We start from the raw sequence: 20,336 nt of genomic DNA, 5'->3' as shown, positions 1-20,336 counted from the left end.
TTTCCAACGACACCGTGGAAGAACCACCGCTCCCCGGGATCACCCCAAAACAGCAACCTAGATACTGTGGGGATCTCTATGTGACTATGGCTCCTATGGAAGCGCCAGACTGTCTGGAGGGGCGGGAATAGCGGGATCAGATAAGGCTCTTATCAAGATGAGAATATGTATCTAAGCTGTGTGGTTTTCCCAATAAAGTCTGTTTGTTTCGTCTTAAAGGGACAGTCTACACCAGAATTTTTATTGTTTTAAAAGATAGATAATCCCTTTTATTACCCATTCCCCAGTTTTGCATAACCAATGCAGTTATATTAATATACTTTTAACCTCAGTGATTATCTTGTATCTAAGCCTCTGCAAACTGCCTCTTTATTTCAGTTCTTTTGACAGACTTGCAGTTTAGCCAATCAGTGCCTGCTCCCAGATAACTTCACGTGCACGAGCACAGTTTTATCTATATGAAATACGTGAACTAACACCCTCTAGTGGTGAAAAACTGTTAAATGCATTCTGAAAAGAGGTGGCCTTCAAGGTCTAAGAAATTAGCATATGAACCTCCTAGGCTAAGCTTTCAACTAAGAATACCAAGAGAACAAAGCAAAATTGGTGATAAAAAATTTAGAAAAATTGTTTAAAATGACATGCCCTATCTGAATCATGAAAGTTTATTTTGGCCTAGACTGTCCCTTTAATACTTGTCTTGTCTGGTTATTAGGGTGGGCTCTTGCTAAAATCACTTTCTCTACAGCTACAGGTTCCAGGTACAGGAAGGACCCTTTTGGTGGAGCTACCCAGTCGGGGTAGCCGGAGTCTGTCACAGTGGATTTATAAATTGAGTGATTTAAATATTTAGGAATAATTATTCATTCTGAGGTTTTATGCCACAGAATGGATTGTGAGGTTGTAAGCTATAGAAGGCATTTTGGCTGTCTAAAGTTTTATTTTGTAAAAGTACTTGATCTTCTGCTAAAAAATAAAACAGGGTATGTTTTCGATGTGTTTTTTTTTTGTTTAAATCACTGAACTTAAATGCTTTAAGCAACTTCAGCAAAGGGGTAGTAAAGGGACAGTCTAGTCAAAATGATACTTTCATGCAATTTTAAACAACCTTCCAGTTTGTTTTTATCATCACATTTGCTTTGTTCTCTTGTTATTCTTTGTTGAAAGCTATACCTAGGTAGGCTCATATGATAATGTTTGAAGGCCTTGACAAGCGCCTCTTTTTTTCAGTGCATTTTGACAGTTTTTCACAGCTAGACAGCACTGGTTCATATGTGCCATGTAGATAACATTGTACTCAATCCCCTGGAGTTACCTAGGATTCAGCCCTGATTGCTAAAATACAAGTCTGTCAGAAGAACTGAAATAAGGGGGCAGCCTGCAGAGCTTAGATACAACGTAATCAGAGGTAAAAAGTATATGAATATAACAGTGTCTGTTACGCAAAACTGGGTAATGGGTAATAAAGGAATTATCTATATTTTATAACAATACAATTCTGGAGTAGACTGTCCCTTTAAATTCTAAGTACATTTTATTAGCATAATATTGAGGTTATTGCCCACCTAACTCTTGTCATGGGTGCTTTCACTACATTCCAGTGCTGATTTGTTTGCAGTTATACAGCAACTCTCCTTCAAATACCTTCAGTGTAACCTAGGTTCCAAAATGGCACACCCATAGTTCTAGAGAGGTGCATGAAATGTATTTAGTACGTAGTGTCCCTTTTAAAGGGAAATTAAAGCCATAATAAACTTTCATGAATTAGATAGAGCGTGCAATAAAAAAATGTACTTTTGAAAAAGTTAATCTGTTCCTTTTTGTGTCCTTTGTTATAGAGCATACCCAAGTAGGTTCAGGTGTGTGCATGTCTTTTCTTTTTAAAGACGCAATGAGTCCACGGATTTCATCCTTACTTGTGGGATATTCACCTTCTGGTCAGCAGGAGGAGGCAAAGAGCACCACTGCAGAGCTGCTATATATAGCTCCTCCCTTCCCTCCCACTCCAGTCATTCTCTTTGCCTGCGTTAGTGCATACAGTAGAGCTTTTGGTGGCTTTAAAGCAATGGGAACTTGTGGGACATAATTCTCACTGCGCCTCCCATGTACTGTTTGATGCCCTTACCAAGAAAATCTGAGGGTATTTACTCAGGACTTTCTTTTTAAATTACAGGTCCATGTGAGGGAGATGACCTCACAAACCTGGAGACTGCCTTACTGTCTGGCAGGAGATGAGGTAAGTGCTAACTTTATTCTGGGGGTAAGAAAGAGTGTCAGAAGAAAGTTGGGCACTTTGTTTTAGTCTTCATCGCCTTATATATATACACTAAGGTTTCCTTTTAAGTATTAAAGTGACAGTAATGCTTTTTAGGTGTTACCTTTAGTAAAGAAATTTCAACTGTTTATTTGCTAATTTCATCCCTGTGTTTGAGGATGTAACAAGGGGGTATATATATATATATATATATATATATATATATATATATATATATATATATATACACTAAGGTTTCCTTTTAAGTATTAAAGTGACACTAACGCTTTATTAAAGGAATTTCAACTGTTTATTTGCTAATTTCATCCCTGTGTTTTAGGATGTAACAAGGGGGTATATATATATATATATATATATATATATATATATATATATATATATATATATATCTATCTATATATATATATATCTATATATATATATATCTATATATATATATATATATATATATATATATATATATATATCTATATATATCTCAAAATAACAAGAGTATTGCATTGAGCTTTTTTTATTGGACTAACTATACATTTATAAGTTGACAAGCTTTCGGAAGAGTTCCTTCCTTTATCAAGTCAGAAGCAATACTGACCAATTCAATGGAATTTACAGATTGTATCTTAAAACACAGAATAGCTAAGAAGACAGAAAGTGCAGGGAGAGGAGGAGGTGTCGTAAAAATCATGAGGGGAGCTTAGGTAACAGGCAGACAGTGTCCAGTGTAGGAGAACAGACAGGGGAAATATATAGCTTTACATGGAGCATATACTGACATAAAGTTATATATCAACATTGAATCAATATCTATAAAGATGTAAAATTGTATATACAGGGGGAATACAAAGTTAAAAAAAGACAAAAGTGTGGACATAGGCTTACCTGTGTGCCTATGTATAAAGAATGTGGAATATACAATGTAATTGACTAAATGAAAGTATATTACAAAAAATGTTGATAATGTGTTAAGAATCCAGAGTCCACATTTAGTCCAGAATTAAACAGGTTGAAGTGCATTATCATTTTCATTTCAAAGGTTTTTCTTTCCATGGTGTTTTTGAAGTTGCCTCTGAGAATTTTGATTTTGAGGTTTTGGATGGAGTGGTCAGGTTGGGTGAAATGGTGACCAACAGGGGTGCAGTATTTTGTTTCACAGTGGTTTTTGATTGAGTGTCTGTGTAAGTTCATCCGAAGGTGCAGTTTTTGGCTTGTTTCTCCAATATAGCATCCCACTTCACATGCAGTGCAATGTATCATGTATACCACATTTGCAGATATACATGAATATGCCCCTTTAATGTTATAAGATTTATTATTGTGATTTGCTGTGCTGCTTTCACAAACGTGTTGACACAGTTTGCAGAGAGCTTTATAGCAGCACTTGGTTCCATTCTGAGTGTTCTTTTTCTCAAGGGGTAGCTTCCTATGTACTAGTTTCTGCTTTAGGTTAGGTGGTTGTCTGTATGCCAGGATTGGGGGTTTTGGAAAGATTTTTTTGAGTGTGGGATCCTCTAAGAGTAGTGGCTGTAAGTCTTTTATGATTTTTCGTATCCCTTCCACAGCAGGGTTGTATTTGACTACTAGTGGGATACGTGATATGTTTTTCTTCTCCCTGTATTGTAGTAAGTGTTCACGTGGAGTATTGAGGGCAGAGTTAATTTTTTTATTTATAATCCTTGTTTTGTAACCTTTTTCTCTGAATGATTGGGACAGTGTGATGAGGTGTTTGTCACGGTCCTTGGTATCTGAGCAAATTCTGTGGTATCTTGTAGCCTGACTGTAGATTATGGATTTTTTAATGTGATTGGGGTGGGAGCTGGAGCTGTGGAGGTAGCTGCATCTATCTGTTGGTTTCTTGTATACAGATGAGTGCAGTTTTCCATTTGTGATGGATATTGTTGTATCCAGGAAGCTGACACAGTCTCTAGAAAAGTTCATTTTAAGCTTGATTGAAGCATGAAATAGATTAAATGATTTATGAAAATGTTCAAGGTTTTTTTCTCCTTCTGTCCATATGATGAAAATATCATCGATGTAGCGAAAGTATTTGAAGGGTTTGTGAGGGTGAGTGGCTAGGAATCTCTGCTCTAAGTCAGCCATGAAGAGGTTTGCGTACTGTGGTGCCATTTTGGTGGCCATGGCTGTTCCCATGGTTTGTAAGTAGATGGAGTGGTTGAAGATGAAATAATTGTGAGTAAGTATAAATTCTGTAAGTTTACTGACTGTAGAAGCACTATATGTCTGGTTAGGGCTGTTGGAGGAAAGAAAGTTTAAGCAGGCATCAATACCATCTTTATGTGGAATATTGCTGTACAGGGATTCCACATCCATTGTCACAAGTAAAGTATCCTCTGGCAATTCTGTTATCTGGCTGATTTTGTTAAGAAAATCAGTGGTGTCTTTTATAAAGCTAGTGGTGTTAATAACTAAGGGCTTAAGAATATTCTCCACTAGGCCCGATAGTTGCTCAGTCAGAGTGTCCATGCCTGTTATTATTGGTCTTCCTGGGTTCCCTGGTTTGTGGATTTTTGGGAGCATGTAGAATGTCCCTATGCTAGGGTTATAGGGCACCAGTTTGTCCATTTTATGTTGCGTGTGTTTAGGGAATGTTTTAATTAGTTTTCTAAGTTGCAAAGTGTATTCCTGGGTGGGGTCCTTTTCCAGTTTTTTGTAATAAGTTTGATCTGATAATTGTCTATTTCCCTCTGTGATGTAGTCCTGTGTATTCATGATCACCACTGCTCCTCCCTTGTCCGCAGGCTTAATGGTGATATTTTCATTATTTCTTAAGTTTTTTATAGCGTTTTTTTCTAAGTGTGAGAGGTTATACATTACTTTTTTCTGCTGCGTGTTGAGCAGAGATGCAGTTCTCAAGCGGAAGCTTTCAATATAGCTGTCCAATTTTGTGTTGCGTCCTGGTGCAGGTGTGAAGATTGTGTTCTTTTTCTTTCCATTGTAGTCCTTCATAGTGCTGGTATTTTCTTTGTCATAGAAGAATTCTTTTAGCCGCAATCTCCTGAAGAATTCTTCTAAGTCTGAGTACAGTTGGATTTTGTCTAGATTTGTACTTGGACAGAATGATAATCCTTTACACAGTACTGATATCTCTGGCCCTGACAGGTGGTAGTTTGAAAGGTTCACAATCCCTGAGTTTTCTGTGTGGTTTTCTTGGTTGCTGACAGTTTGTGTTTTGAATGAGGTGCTGTTATTGTCTGTGGAAGTTTGGTCATTTGTTGTTGAAGTTGTAGTTGGTCTGTCACCTGGAGCTCTGTTATCTTGCATTTGGTGTTTTATTCTGTTTTGTGACAGGCATGTAAGTTTCTTCTTTTTGTTCTTGATAAAATTTTGTTGTTGTGCTTTGTGGAAGTGTTGCATTTCTTTTTTAATTTCTTCATTGTACCCATTATTTTCTTGTAGTTTTTGTAGTAGGAGCTGCTTTTGGTCTTTTATTATTTGCTTTTTGCTGTATAGTTGATGAATTAGGTTATTTCTCAGTTTCTCACTGGTACGTCTGCAAAGTTTTTCAGCATACTCACAGTTATGAGTGGTTGCAAGTGGATTCTTAATTTTCAGTCCATTTGGAATGAGATTCATTTTTTTGCAGGATGGTAGGAAGTATATATCACTGTTGATCTGTGTTTCTTTTGTGATCAGTTTCATGATTTGCTTCTTATTATGGCTATATTCAGTATCTTCCATAGTCACGTTGATTGGAGTAGCCGTGTTAGTCCAGAGATTTAGATATCAAAATAACAATTGAGTATTGCATTGAGCAATGATACTTTTTTTATTGGACTAACTATACATTTATAAGTTGACAAGCTTTCGGAAGAGTTCCTTCCTTTATCAAGTCAGAAGCAATACTGACCAATTCAATGGAATTTACAGATTGTATCTTAAAACACTAAGAAGCTAAGAAGACAGAAGTGCAGGGAGAGGAGGAGGTGTCGTAAAAATCATGAGGGGGGCTTAGGTAACAGGCAGACAGTGTCCAGTGTAGGAGAACAGACAGGGGAAATATATAGCTTTACATGGAGCATATACTGACATAAAGTTATATATCAACATTGAATCAATATCTATAAAGATGTGAAATTGTATATACAGGGGGAATACAAAGTTAAAAAAAGACAAAAGTGTGGACATAGGCTTACCTGTGTGCCTATGTATAAAGAATATGGAATATACAATGTAATTGACTAAATGAAAGTACATTACAAAAAATTTTGATAATGTGTTAAGAATCCAGAGTCCACATTTAGTCCAGAATTAAACAGGTTGAAGTGCATTATCATTTTCATTTCAAAGGTTTTTCTTTCCATGGTGTTTTTGAAGTTGCCTCTGAGAATTTTGATTTTGAGGTTTTGGATGGAGTGGTCAGGTTGGGTGAAATGGTGACCAACAGGGGATCCCACACTCAAAAAAATCTTTCCAAAACCCCCAATCCTGGCATACAGACAACCACCTAACCTAAAGCAGAAACTAGTACATAGGAAGCTACCCCTTGAGAAAAAGAACACTCAGAATGGAACCAAGTGCTGCTATAAAGCTCTCTGTAAACTGTGTCAACACGTTTGTGAAAGCAGCACAGCAAATCACAATAATAAATCTTATAACATTAAAGGGGCATATTCATGTATATCTGCAAATGTGGTATACATGATACATTGCACTGCATGTGAAGTGGGATGCTATATTGGAGAAACAAGCCAAAAACTGCACCTTCGGATGAACTTACACAGACACTCAATCAAAAACCACTGTGAAACAAAATACTGCACCCCTGTTGGTCACCATTTCACCCAACCTGACCACTCCATCCAAAGAAAAGAAAAACCATCCATGGAAAGAAAAACCTTTGAAATGAAAATGATAATGCACTTCAACCTGTTTAATTCTGGACTAAATGTGGACTCTGGATTCTTAACACATTATCAAAAATTTTTGTAATGTACTTTCATTTAGTCAATTACATTGTATATTCCGCATTCTTTATACATAGGCACACAGGTAAGCCTATGTCCACACTTTTGTCTTTTTTTAACTTTGTATTCCCCCTGTATATACTTTTTCTCATCTTTATAGATATTGATTCAATGTTGATATATAACTTTGTCAGTATATGCTCCATGTAAAGCTATATATTCCCCCTGTCTGTTCTCCTACACTGGACACTGTCTGCCTGTTACCTAAGCCCCCCTCATGATTTTTACGACACCTCCTCCTCTCCCTGCACTGTCTTCTTAGCTATTCTGTGTTTTAAGATATAATCTGTAAATTCCATTGAATTGGTCAGTATTGCTCCAGACTTGATAAAGGAAGGATCTCTTCCGAAAGCTTGTCAACTTATAAATGTATAGTTAGTCCAATAAAAAAGTATCATTGCTCAATGCAATACTCTTGTTTCTAAATCTCTGGACTAACACGGCTACTCCAATCAACGTATATATATGTATATATATATATATATTTATTTATTTATATATATATATATATATATATATATATATACACACACTAAGGTTTCCTTTTAAGCATTAAAGTGACAGTAACGCTTTTTAGGTGTTACCTTTATTAAAGAAATTTCAACTGTTTATTTGCTAATTTCATTCCTGTGTTTTAGGATGTAACAAGAGCATATATATATATATATATATATATATACATACATACAGTACTAAGGTTTCCTTTTAAGTTTTAAGTAACGCTTTTTAGGTGTTACCTTTATTAAAGAAGTTTCAACTGTTTGCTTATTTCATCCCTGTGTTTTTGGATGGAACTAGAGCACCCATAACGTAAAGTTACTTTTTAAGAACTAAAGTGACAGTAACGTTTTTTAGGTGTTACCTTTATTAAGGAATTTCAACTGTTTGTTTGCTTATTTCATCCCTGTGCTTCAGGGTGGAACTAGAGCATACATAAAATAAAGTTACATATATCTGTTCTTGAAATAAACTTTTTGTTAATCTAAGTTTTTTTCTACTCAGAAAAATAACTAGTTACTGTTTAATATTAGGGAGACAGTAACACTTTTTATGCGTTTAATTTTCTGAAGGGTAAATACGTTATGCAATATTTGCAGGCGAATATAATTTGCTTCTGCACAGAAAAGTAAACAGTCTCAGTTTAACAGTTAAAGAGTCAGTAAAAGTTTGTGGGTGTTAATTTTTATAAAGAAATGACAGCTGTTTATTTGTGTAAATTCATCTTTTGTGACTTAAGATGGAACAAAAGCACACAACAATAGAGTTACCTTTAAGATAAAAGAGACAGTACATTTTTTTATGTGTAAATTTTATTAACAAAAGTAAAGTAATTGCTGTTTAGGAGTCTGTTGACATTGGTCAAATTATGCCTCAAATTTCTCCTATAGTGTCCCACAAAATTTTATGGCCCACATGCAGTGCCCTGCGCTTCCTTTTTCACTCCACTTGGAGTTATGATGCATTATATGTTTTTCCCATGACGGAAGAAAACATTACTAGAGGAATTATTTCAGTAGTTGCTATTCCTAATGGTTCCTCCATGTTACTGAAGGAGAAATATACTTTGGGATTATCTGAGAGAGAATTCTCAGACTCAGATGGAATTGTTAATTTAGGAGTTTTTATCTATCCTGGGTGATTCCAACATAGTACGTCCAGTAAAGAAATTTCCGGTGTAATCTATACTAGTGCGTCCAGTGAATTATAAGAATGGACACCTTCCCTATATATACAAAACTGTTTCCCATAACCGACTCAGCTAAGGTGGCTGGACAAACATTTCCTACTGGGAGACGGTGTTGTTTCGGCTTAGCTAAGTGAACTACTATACCTTTAGAGGTTTGCTGGACATAAATTACAGATGGGATGTACACAAGGGCTTTCAATGGCAACCAGGTGTGTACTTGACTACCGTCACTAGTGCGACGGCAGATTGATTTGATGCGTTGTCTGATTCTACTAAGTCAGAAATTTCCCTGGATAAACTCCGGGACAGGATAAAAGATTTCAAATTAGCTAATTTCTTTCCCTCAAATTCTTTCCTTCAACTTATCGAAATAGGTTGCTCTGTTCCAGCTCACAGAGCTTTATGGTTAGAGCCTTGTTCTACGGATATATGCTCTAAGTTTAAGCTTTTAGTGATTCCTTACAAGAAGAGGACCCTGTTGGGACCTGACTTGATGGAAGTAATCTCTTTTGAAAATTTAAAGATTTAAAAAAAAATAAAAAAAAATCGTAGCCTGCTCTTGAATCAAAGACAGCATGAAGGACATGGCCCAATCCGGGATCGGATCTTTTAAGGGGCAGATTTTCCGTCTTCGCTCAGGCTTGGGTTTGAGATCAAAAGCTTCCTCCCAGAGGCAGGTTTTTCTGTTTTCAATATTATCTGTAGATCAGACAAAGGGAGAGGCATTCTTGCACTGTGTAGGAGACCTCTCAGACCTGGGAGTGCTTGTTCCAGTTTGGGAACCATAATAGTTTCCATATCAATGAAGATTTTTCTGACAAAAGTCAGTAATTTAAAGATTATCGATACTTGTATAGTCCTTCAGTCCACTCCTCGGCCTTCAGTGGTTGAGTGCATGGAGGTAATCGGCTGATGGTGGCGGCATTGGACATCATTCAGTTTGTTCGGTTCCATCTCAGACCTTTGCAGTTAATCATGCTCAGGCTGTGGTATGGAGATTATGCAGACTTGTCTCCTAAAATAACCCTGGAGCAGGAGACAAGGAATTCACTTCAATGGTGCTTGTCCTTGGAACATCTATCCCAGGGAACATGCTTTCGCAGACCATCTTGGGTGATTGTGACAACAGATGCCAGCCTTCTAGGGTGGGGAGCTGTCTGGGGACCTCTGAAGGCTCAGGGAGTGTGGACTCCGGCGGAATCTGTTCTTCCTATAAACATCCTGGAACTGAGAGCGATCTTCAATGCTCTTCTGGCCTAGCCTCAATTGGCTTTGGCCCAGTTCATCAGATTCCAGACGGACAACATAACGACAGTGGCTTACATCAATCATCAAGGAGGAACGAGGAGTTCCTTAGTGATGACCGAGGTAGCCAAGATAATCCGGTGGGCGGAGGCTCATTCTTGTCATCTGTCAGTGATCCATATCCCAGGGGTGGACAACTGGGAGGCAGACTTTCTGAGCAGACAGACTTTTCATCCAGAAGAGTGGGAACTCCATCCGGAAGTGTTTTCCAACCTTATTCTCAAATGGGGTCGGCCGGAGTTTGATCTCATGGCATCTCCTCAGAATGCCAAGCTCCTGAGATACGGGTCGAGGTCCAGGGATCCCCAGGCAGAACTGATAGATGCTCTGGCGGTTCCTTGGTTCTTCAATCTTGCATACCTTTTTCCTCCGTTTGCGCTTCTTCCTCAAGTCATTGCCAGAATCAAACAGGAGAGGGCATCAGTGATCCTTATTACTGCTGCCTGGCCTCGCAGGATTTGGTATGCAGATCTGGTGGACATGTCATCCCTGCCACCTTGGAGACTTCCGTTGAGGAAGGACCTTCTCATTCAAGGGCCCACTCTTTAACCAAATCTAGTTCCTCTGAAGCTGACTGCTTGGAGATTGAACGCTTAATCCTATCCAAGCATGGGTTTTCTGATTTGGTTATAGAGACCATGATCCAGGCTCGTAAACCTGTGACTAGAAGGATTTACCATAAGATATGGCGTAAATATCTTTATTGGTGTGAATCCAAGGGCTACTCATGGAGTAGAGTTAGGATTCCCAGAATTTTGTCCTTTCTCCAAGAAGGATTGGAGAAGGGTTTATCGGTAAGTTCCCTAAAGGGTCAGATCTCTGCCTTATCGATTTTGTTACACAAACGTCTGGCGGATGTCCCAGATGTTCAATCCTTTTGTCAGGCTTTGGTTAGAATCAGGCCTGTGTTTGAACCAATTACCCCTCCATGGAATCTGAATTTAGTTCTCAAAGTTCAAGTGGTTCTGTTTGAGCTTATGTATTCCTTAGATATTAAGTTTTTATCTTGGAAAGTTTTATTTCTTGTTGCCATTTCTTCAGCTCGAAGAGTGTCTGAGCTTTCGGCATTACAATACATTTCTCCTTATATTATTGTTCATTCAGATAAGGCAGTTTTACATTCTAACCTAGGGTTCCTTCCTAAGGTTGTTTCAAGCAGGAACATTATTCAAGAGATTGTTCTTTCTTCCCTGTGTCCTAATCCTTCTTCTCAAAAGGAACGTCTTTTGCACTATTTGGACGTGGGCCGTGCTTTGAAATTTTATTTACAAGCGACTAAGGAGTTTTGTCAGTCGTCTTCTTTGTTTGTCATTTTCTCTGGAAAACCTAAGGATCAGAAAGCTACGGCTACCTCGCTTTCTTTTTGTCTGAAGAGTGTCATCCGTTTTGCATATGAGACTGCTGGACAGCAGCCTCCTGAAAGAGTTACGGCTCATTCCACTTGGGATGTTGCTTCCTCATGGGCATTCAAAAATGGAGCTTCTGTAGAACACATTTGCAAGGCTGCAACTTGGTCCTCTTTTCACACTTTTTCTAATTTCGATACTTTTTTCTCGGCTGAGGCTGTTTTTGGGAGAAAGGTTCTTCAAGCAGCGGTGCCTTCCGTTTAGGTTCCCTGTCTTGTCCCTCCCTTATCATACGTGTACTCTAGCTTTGGTATTGTATCCCACAAGTAAGGATGAAATCCGTGGACTCATCGTGTCTTTAAAAAGAAAAGAAAATTTATGCTTACCTGATAAATTTGTTTCTTTTTAGACACAATGAGTCCATGGCCCGCCCTGTTCTCTGAGACAGGTTATTAATTTTTGTAAACTTCGGACACCTCTGCACCTTGGCTTTTCCTTTCTCTTCCTAACTTCGGTCGAATGACTGGAGTGGAAGGGAAGGGAGGAGCTATATATAGTAGCTCTTCTGTGGTGCTCTTTGCCTCCTCCTGCTGACCAGGAGGTGAATATCCCACAAGGATGAAATCCGTGGACTCATCGTGTCTAAATAGAAACAAATTTATCAGGTTAGCATAAATTTTCTTTTTTGCACTAGTGTTTTAACAATGTTGTATACCATTTGATAATATAAGTTTATAATTTTAAATTACTTGCTCTTTCTAAATCATGAATGTTTTTTAATTTTGCCTTTCCTTGTCCCTCGGTATCCACTGGTACGATCACATGAATTCGGCCAGATGCAGCGAATTGCTGCGTGCCCCTTAGTAATTATGAGTCACTTTATTAATGGCAGTGTCAGTGCTGCAAGTTGGAATTAGAGTGAGGTTTTTTGGGCTATCGTCATGTTCCCACAATAACTTTCAAATTATTTATGACTTCAAAATAAATTGAATATTCTGGAAATCTGATCTATAAATATTTTCTTGTAATTTCCATCTAAATTGCCATCTAATATTTTGGAGACGATAATAGGTAAGTTTTGTCCTTTTTTCTCCTATATAAACCCATATTGTAGATTTAAGTACAGTATGTCACTGTATCACAGGTTCTTATAAGCTGATTAATGAACAGCAGTTTTGATTGAATAAGTCTCTGGTGTGTTTGTGCTGCCTCATAATATTATAGAGAGATTATTATATTATATATAGCGGTGCAGTTTTCTTAAACACTTTAAAGGGCAGTGTACTGTAATTTTTTTTGTCTCTCCTTTAATGTGCTCCCAATGATCCAAATGTCAGTATTGCAGTATTGGCTATAGAAAAGCTATTTAAACAAGAATGTGCAGAATATATCACACACCCCAGTGGGGGATGATAGAGAGAGAGACTTACTAAAAAAAAATTAAGTACTGGTGTATGTATATTCAGTGAGAGATAATATAATATTTCTGCTCTCTCTGCAAACTTAAAGGGACAGTCTAGGCCAAAATAAACTTTCATGATTCAGATAGAGCATGTAATTTTAAACAATTTTCCAATTTACTTTTATCACCAATTTTGCTTTGTTCTCTTGGTATTCTTAGTTGAAAGCTTAACCTAGGAGGTTCATATGCTAATTTCTTAGACCTTGAAGCCCACCTCTTTCAGATTGCATTTTAACAGTTTTTCACCACTAGAGGGTGTTAGTTCACGTATTTCATATAGATAACACTGTGCTCGTGCACGAGAAGTTATCTGGGAGCAGGCACTGATTGGCTAGACTGCAAGTCTGTCAAAAGAACTGAAAAAAGGGGCAGTTTGCAGAGGCTTAGATACAAGATAATCACAGAGGTTAAAAGTATATTATTATAACTGTGTTGGTTATGCAAAACTGGGAAATGGGTAATAAAGGGATTATCTATCTTTTAAAACAATAAAAATTCTGGTGTAGACTGTCCCTTTAACCCATTTGATTGGATTGGGATTTCAGTTATAAAAAAAATCCTACAACAAATCCGACAGACTTCGTCTTTATTTGTTGTGTTTTCAGGAAAGCGCAGGGGGCAGAGGGCCTCTTTCACTTCCCTATCTTTTTGGTTGAGGAGCATTATTTGCTTGGTCTATGAGACAGCGGGACATAAGCCTCCTCAGAGGATTACGGCTCTCTCAACTAGGGCTGTGGCCTCTTCATGGACTTTTAAGAATGAGGCCTCTATGGAGCAGATTTGTAAGGCGGCTACTTGGTCCTCCTTACATACTTTTGCTACATTTTTACAAATTTGATGTCTTTGCTTCGGCGGAAGCAGTTTTTTGGAGACAGGTTTTCACAGGTTGTGGTGCCCTCAGATTAGTGTCCGCCTCCTTTTGCCTTCCCATTTCTTTTTTTTTATTCAGTGTCCTCTAGAGCTTGAGTATTTGTTTTTCACAATTAATGAATGAAGCCGTGGACTCTCCTCCCATTAAGCTGGAAAACATAAATTATGCTTACCTGATAATTTCATTTCCATCTGTGGGAGGAGAGTCCATGGCTCCCGCCAGTTTCTTCGGTGGGCGGACCTAAATTTATTTTTGTTCTTCTGGCACCATTTATACCCTGATATTTTTCCTACTGTTCCTTGTTCCATTGGCAGAATGACTGGGGGATGAGGGGAGTGGGGGAGGTATTTAATCCTTTGGCTGGGGTGTCTTTGCCTCCTCCTGGTGGCCAGGTTCTTAATTCCCACAAGTAATGAATGAAGCCGTGGACTCTCCTCCCATAGATGGAAATTAAATTATCAGGTAAGCATCTTTTTTTTTTTTTTAAATTCATGATTCAGGTAGAGCATGCAACTTTAAACAACTTTCCAGTTTACTTCTATTATCTAATTTGCTTCATTCTCTTGATATCCTTTGTTGAAAAGCATATCTAAATAGGCTCAGCAGCTGCTGATTGGTGACTGCACATAGATGCCTCGTGTGACTGGCTCACCCATGTGCATTGCTATTTCTTCAACAAAGGATATCTAAAGAATGAATTACATTGGCTGTGTTTGAAAATGAATCCTGTTGTCAGATCACAGTGTAGATTATCTGCTGCATGTTATGGAGTCACTATTGATCCTGACAGTAAGAGCTGAATTTCAGTGCAAGATCCATTTTCAAAACCTTTCTGTCCAGTGTATTTATATTTTGAGGTTAACTTTTAATAGATCCTGGAATCTTGTTTTTAATTAATATGTCAAAATCTAAATGTTTTTATATGGATTTTTATCTTTAAAGCAGTGTGCTCCTGACTTCATGGAATCTTTGCACTTATTTAAATATAACTGAGTAATTCTAAGTATCTTATTTATTTTAGATGTCGTTACCATTGCATCTGCACATGCGTCTAAAGAAGAAATGACATCATCTCAGGTAAGCAAATCAAACTAATAATGTACCGTTGTATTGTTAAAAAAAAAAAAAAAAATACTTAGACACAACCATAACCTTTCATTAAAAAGAGCAAGTCAGGTTATAGCTTACATATAACATTTATTCAGGCACGGTCCTCTAGGCTATAAACGACACAGCCTTGATGTGCACGTGCAGATAACAGAAATGTGCGTTTATAGCACTTTCTATAAACAAAAGCCTAGCTCATTTTGAGCTCTTACTAACATAAGTTTATATCCCTTACTGAATCAAGTTATACTAAACAAAACATGCTGTTTTTAGCTAACTCACTTTTCCTCAGCTCAGCTGCAAAGTGTGTCTCTCCAAGTCTGAAACACTCTGGAAACTCTCTCTCCCTCTCCACTTAGCAGCTGGAGAATAAATTACCCTCCTTTGATTAAACACAGGTGAGGAAAAATTCCTTCCTGATTGCTCATTCTCCGCTATGTGCAACCTGAGGAATGGAACACTGGCCCGACCTCTCTCCAGCGTTCCACCCCAGGGACCCAAAAACACAGCAGCTTAATTCCTAGCCACATTTTATATAATATATTTCCCTGGGGTTTAAAAACTGAATGCACATTTCAACATAGTAGGAGAAATATAAACCTGGTCACTCACAATTCCCTGTTCTCTGTCACACATCCTCCTCTCCAGCTCAGACCTATTGGGGTTAGCAGCCTCAGACCACAAACAATGAACTTGAGAAAGACCATCTGCGTTACCTTGATCTTTACCAGCCCTATGCTCTATGGTATAATTAAAAGGTTGCAGACTAAGGTACCACCTGGTCACTCTGGATTTTTTTCTCCTTATTTTGTCTCATCCATGTTAACGGAGCATGGTCAGTAATTAGTTTAAACTTTCTCCCAAGCAGGTAATATTTAAAAGTTTCCAAAGCCCATTTGATATCTAAGCATTCTTTCCTTCCTAAGATAGGGAGAGTCCACTGCTTCATTCCTTACTGTTGGGAAATACAACACCCCAGCCAAAGGCTTAAATATCCCTCCCACTTCCTCATTACCCCAGTTATTGTTTGCCTTTCGTCACGTTAGGAGGTGGCGGAGAAGCTCGCAGAAGATTCGAAGAGTCCTGAAAAAGGGTATCTGCCCTCCAAGATAGGACTGGAGTTTTAAGTAGTCATGTCAACCTCTCAGTGAGAGTATTGATGAAAGTTAGTCTGGAGATGCAGGGAAAGTTTTTCTGCGAAACCATCCAGACTACTGCTAACAGCTCCTAAGCAATCAGTGTTGACGACTTTTACTGCCTGCTTTCTCTCACTCAAGTCAATGTCAGGAGCGCTGCTATAAGACTGTCACACTTGAGATTCTGTGTTCTGTTACACAGCATGGATCCTGGTTTCAATTTTTACACATGTAGCCCTTCCTGTTGAACATTTGCACCTGTATACATTCTGCAGGAGAAGTTGCCTAGGCAACTATTAGACTGGTTGGTCATGTGATCAAGTGAAACTGAAAGAAGAGTGTAAGACACAGGAGGAAGCAGACATGTCAGAGCAGTGAAGGTGTGTGTGAGGCCTGGCTGTGTGAGAGCTGCAGACTTCATCTTGTAAAGTAACAGCATTCCTCTGCTGATTTAGTGTTTGCTGCCAGCTGCAGTCTGTCCCTGTTAGAGAGCTGTGGAGAAGAATGCAGACAAAGTAAATGACTGGCAGACCTTGGAGTTTTCTTTCAGCCTGTGCAGAATCCTGTCAGTGGTAAGAAGTATCCTCTCTCCTTGTCATACTGACAGGGCATTCTGTCCATCACATAAACTTATAAACAGCTCTTCCTGTGGATTGCAGTTTCCTATGAGCTGCAACTGTTTAAATGCATGTGGATTACCTTAAAGGGCCCCAACATTTATGTGCACCAACTGGTACCCATCAGCCATTAGGGTGAAGCCTGAGGGTGGGTTCGCAGGTGGTTTGGGAGGGTGCTGGGCCTGGTTAGAGAGAGTCGGTGTGTTAGTTAGCCACTGTATTTCTTGCCTTATTTTTATTAACCATAATCCTTTAATACATGTTCATACTGTTTTACTGTTATTACTGTGTGTGTTGTAGTTATTTATTATGTTCCTGTCTGGGAAACCCATTCTTGCCCTGGATGCCCAGTCAGGTGGAGGCACTGCCACAGTCATGTACCCCAACTCCCAGGTAGCGGAGACTCAGGATCAGCCTGCAGAGCACATGGAGGTAGCTGGGGTAAAGACCCACAGGGGTAATTGTGGGCCTAGGCCAAACCCCGTTACACACATAAAACGCTATAACAGGGGCACAGTGTGGCTCCTTTATACCTTGATAGGATCCAGGGTTAATATCCTCGAAGGGGGTTTATTGAATAGTTGAATCAGTGTATTAATTATTTACATGCTGCTTTGTGTGTTTTTTTTTTCCCCCTGGGCTGATAGACTGTGTGTTTTTGGCTGGAACAAACAGGTTTCACTTTCGTTTTTGAAAGTGTTGCACAGCTCCTTTTACTTGCTGTGTGGTCTATGTTCATTTCCTCCATTCTAGCTGAGACTTGAACCTGAAGAGAGCGTTTCCTCTGTTAACTGTCTGGGTCTAGGAGGTGGTGAGTGCCCCCAGCCATTGGGAGTATAAAGGTGCAGTTTTCTATAATAAAAAACGTTTTTGTGTCCTTCTATGGTTATAACCTGAGCTATGGAAGACTCTGACATGTTAGAAGGTACTCCTTCTGTACGAAATCATACCTGTTTATATTGTGAGGAGGCCGTGGTTTTCCCACCCATTTAATTATGTTCCATATGCCTTAACACCGTTATAAAGTCTAAAAAGGGAGCCTGCTAAGACTCTTAGTCCCTCTGAGCCATATACCTCTCAGGACTCGGCAGATTACTACCCTTGCTACATTATCCACTCCACATGCAATTACCCGTAGCACATCTAATCCTCCATCCGGAGGGTGCCTTCTTCCTGCGGACTTTGCAGTGCATTTACAATGGCGGTGTCTTTGACCCTCAGTGCATTACCTCGCTCTAACAAACGTAAGAGAAAGGTTAAACATAGCTCTCCTGACCTGGAGTCATCTAAATATATATCGGATTTAGCTATTATGTCCCAGTTATCCGATAATGAGTTAACTAGAAAATATCAATTGCTAAACGCAATTGAAAGAATGTACTTGAATAGCACTCAACAGCATTGGGTCAAATACTTGCTAATAATACCATAGGTAAAGAAGCCCAACAAAAGGCGGATTTCAAAACTTAACTTTTAATATAAATATTAAAATACATATGAAAAATTAAAAGGTCACAGACAGTGTGGTACTGAAGGAATGCGGTCCAGAGGAAGGGTTATTCCTCCGGGATCAAGTTATATCTATTGTAAATTCCCGGTATGTTCTCCAGAGGATATACCCTAAATTATATGGGTGCTAAATACATCTAATGTATCACTCTCGTTATTAGGGCCAAGTATCACATTCGAGGTATGGTTACCCCTATTATTGTTGCACTTTCCTCTGGAAAATGGATGTGAGTGATAATAATCACTTATTGTGGACCTGGGTTGGAGGTGCCCCCACCGGCTATCTGAGTGTCAATACATAATAATTAATGGTTATAAGATATTCTGTATAATACACCCTAGGGTGTCTTTCCACTATTAGATGGCTTTAAAAGTATTTACACTATTAGTGTTTCTAAACCAGATTATCACTTGTGGATTGAGAGTATTGGTAATGATGTATTGTTATAGTATAATATATATAGTATAGATTCCACTCTATAATCTCTATAGGATAGGATCGGTCGCCTGGTGTGTGTATATACATTTTCAATAATCCCAACCAAGGTTTGGGTAGTACCACTGTACTATATAGTGTGGCTCTCTCTTGTCTGTTAACCCACTAGGATATAGAATTTAATACACCTTTGAAGTGGAGTCCAGAACTATTCCCCTAATTGTAAGAGTAATGGAATCTTTAATATCTTTAATACTGTTCTGGTAGTACAATGCTGTGTAATAGTGAATGTGGGTAATTGAGGAAGCCTGAGTTCTTGTTAGGTAATGGCTAATGCCTGTTATTTCTCTCATGGGTTTGAAGACAGTCTAATGTATAGCTCTGTGGGTTTATTGAAATTATTTCAATTGAATATCTTTATTTATACTGATTGTATCCCAATCAAAAGCTAAACATAAATATAGATCCAATGTGTAATCTGCTGGTTTATTACTGGGTGTTATTACCTAATATTGTCAGCAGGATACTCTGGTGTAAAGTGCTTTACATAATACAGGGGTGCTTAAGTATCAATGCAAACTGGATTGCAACAATTCCAGGCAGTTTGGTGCTGTTATAAAGTATTTAGAGTATGAGTATGATTTTCTTTTGAACTTTATGTATACAGAGACCACCGTTTGCAAGTAACAATTACTTTACTTCTTAGTATCAGATTTCTTATATATGGTCTTGTTCTGTTTACAACTGCCGGGTAAGCAGCATCAGTATTAACCCAGTGCCCAATCAGCTTGTATGTTAAATACGTTGCTTTGTATATCTATATGTTACTTCACTCCTAAATGAGTATTACATCTTAACCTTGCGTTCTGAGCTTGTTTCGCTATTTGGTCACATATAGCATTAGTTAGAAAGTAGCGTAGCTGATAGAGGAACCTGGGTATTTAAATTAATACAGTTAAATCTCCCAAATTATTATGACAAGCTGTATTGCTATATCCTTTTGGTACAAAGGATCAGAACCCCCCTACTATAGTATATCAGTTTGAAGTACACAAGATACTTATAGTGGCGGTTCGTGGGGTACTTGTATGCATATTAGTAAATTTGCGGTAAGCGGCTCTGGTGCCTCCACTTCTCGCACTCACACACATACCGTTTTTAAATTAAATTCTAATTAAGCATTCATTCACCAAATAACACTGCTGTAGAGTTTAAAAAGGAGAAATATTCTCCGGCTGCCCTGACATGTTTCGCCTAGAACGGCTTTGTCAAAGGTGGGGCGCCCGCCGTTCATTGAGCTTTTTATTGGCTGACTGGCGGGAGGCTAGTCCCCCTAGGCTATACCGATTGGTTCCCTTCATCTTACATTCTATTGGTAGGGAAGGGGGTGTATGTCTATGTCACCGCCTGATTCGGATCCAATTGTTTATGTAAGACATATTGTGTCTCGCTCTTGTACATTCTATATACCCGGCTAAGATTGTAATAAATGAGATGGGGATATGTCACCTGTATAGTAACACTCGGGGAAAATGGAATATTATATCAATGTTGGAATCAACTGCGTGAGTGGGCACCTCTTGATTGTGCCATCATCATATGG

At 38.5% G+C, this 20,336-nt stretch overlaps 1 protein-coding gene across 1 annotated transcript in view; it reads left to right on the top strand.

Moving 5' to 3' along the window:
• The window catches only part of B3GLCT (beta 3-glucosyltransferase), a 1,048,073-nt gene that overhangs the window by 198,847 nt on the left and 828,890 nt on the right, over positions 1-20,336 (top strand). The window contains exon 2 of the mRNA XM_053708467.1: positions 14,950-15,005. Coding sequence (XP_053564442.1) covers positions 14,950-15,005 — 56 coding nt within the window. The remainder of the gene's footprint in view (positions 1-14,949; positions 15,006-20,336) is intronic.

The sequence above is a fragment of the Bombina bombina genome, chromosome 3 (assembly GCF_027579735.1).
Source record: "Bombina bombina isolate aBomBom1 chromosome 3, aBomBom1.pri, whole genome shotgun sequence".
Lineage (NCBI taxonomy): Eukaryota > Metazoa > Chordata > Amphibia > Anura > Bombinatoridae > Bombina > Bombina bombina.
This window is presented reverse-complemented; position numbering and strand designations above follow the sequence as displayed.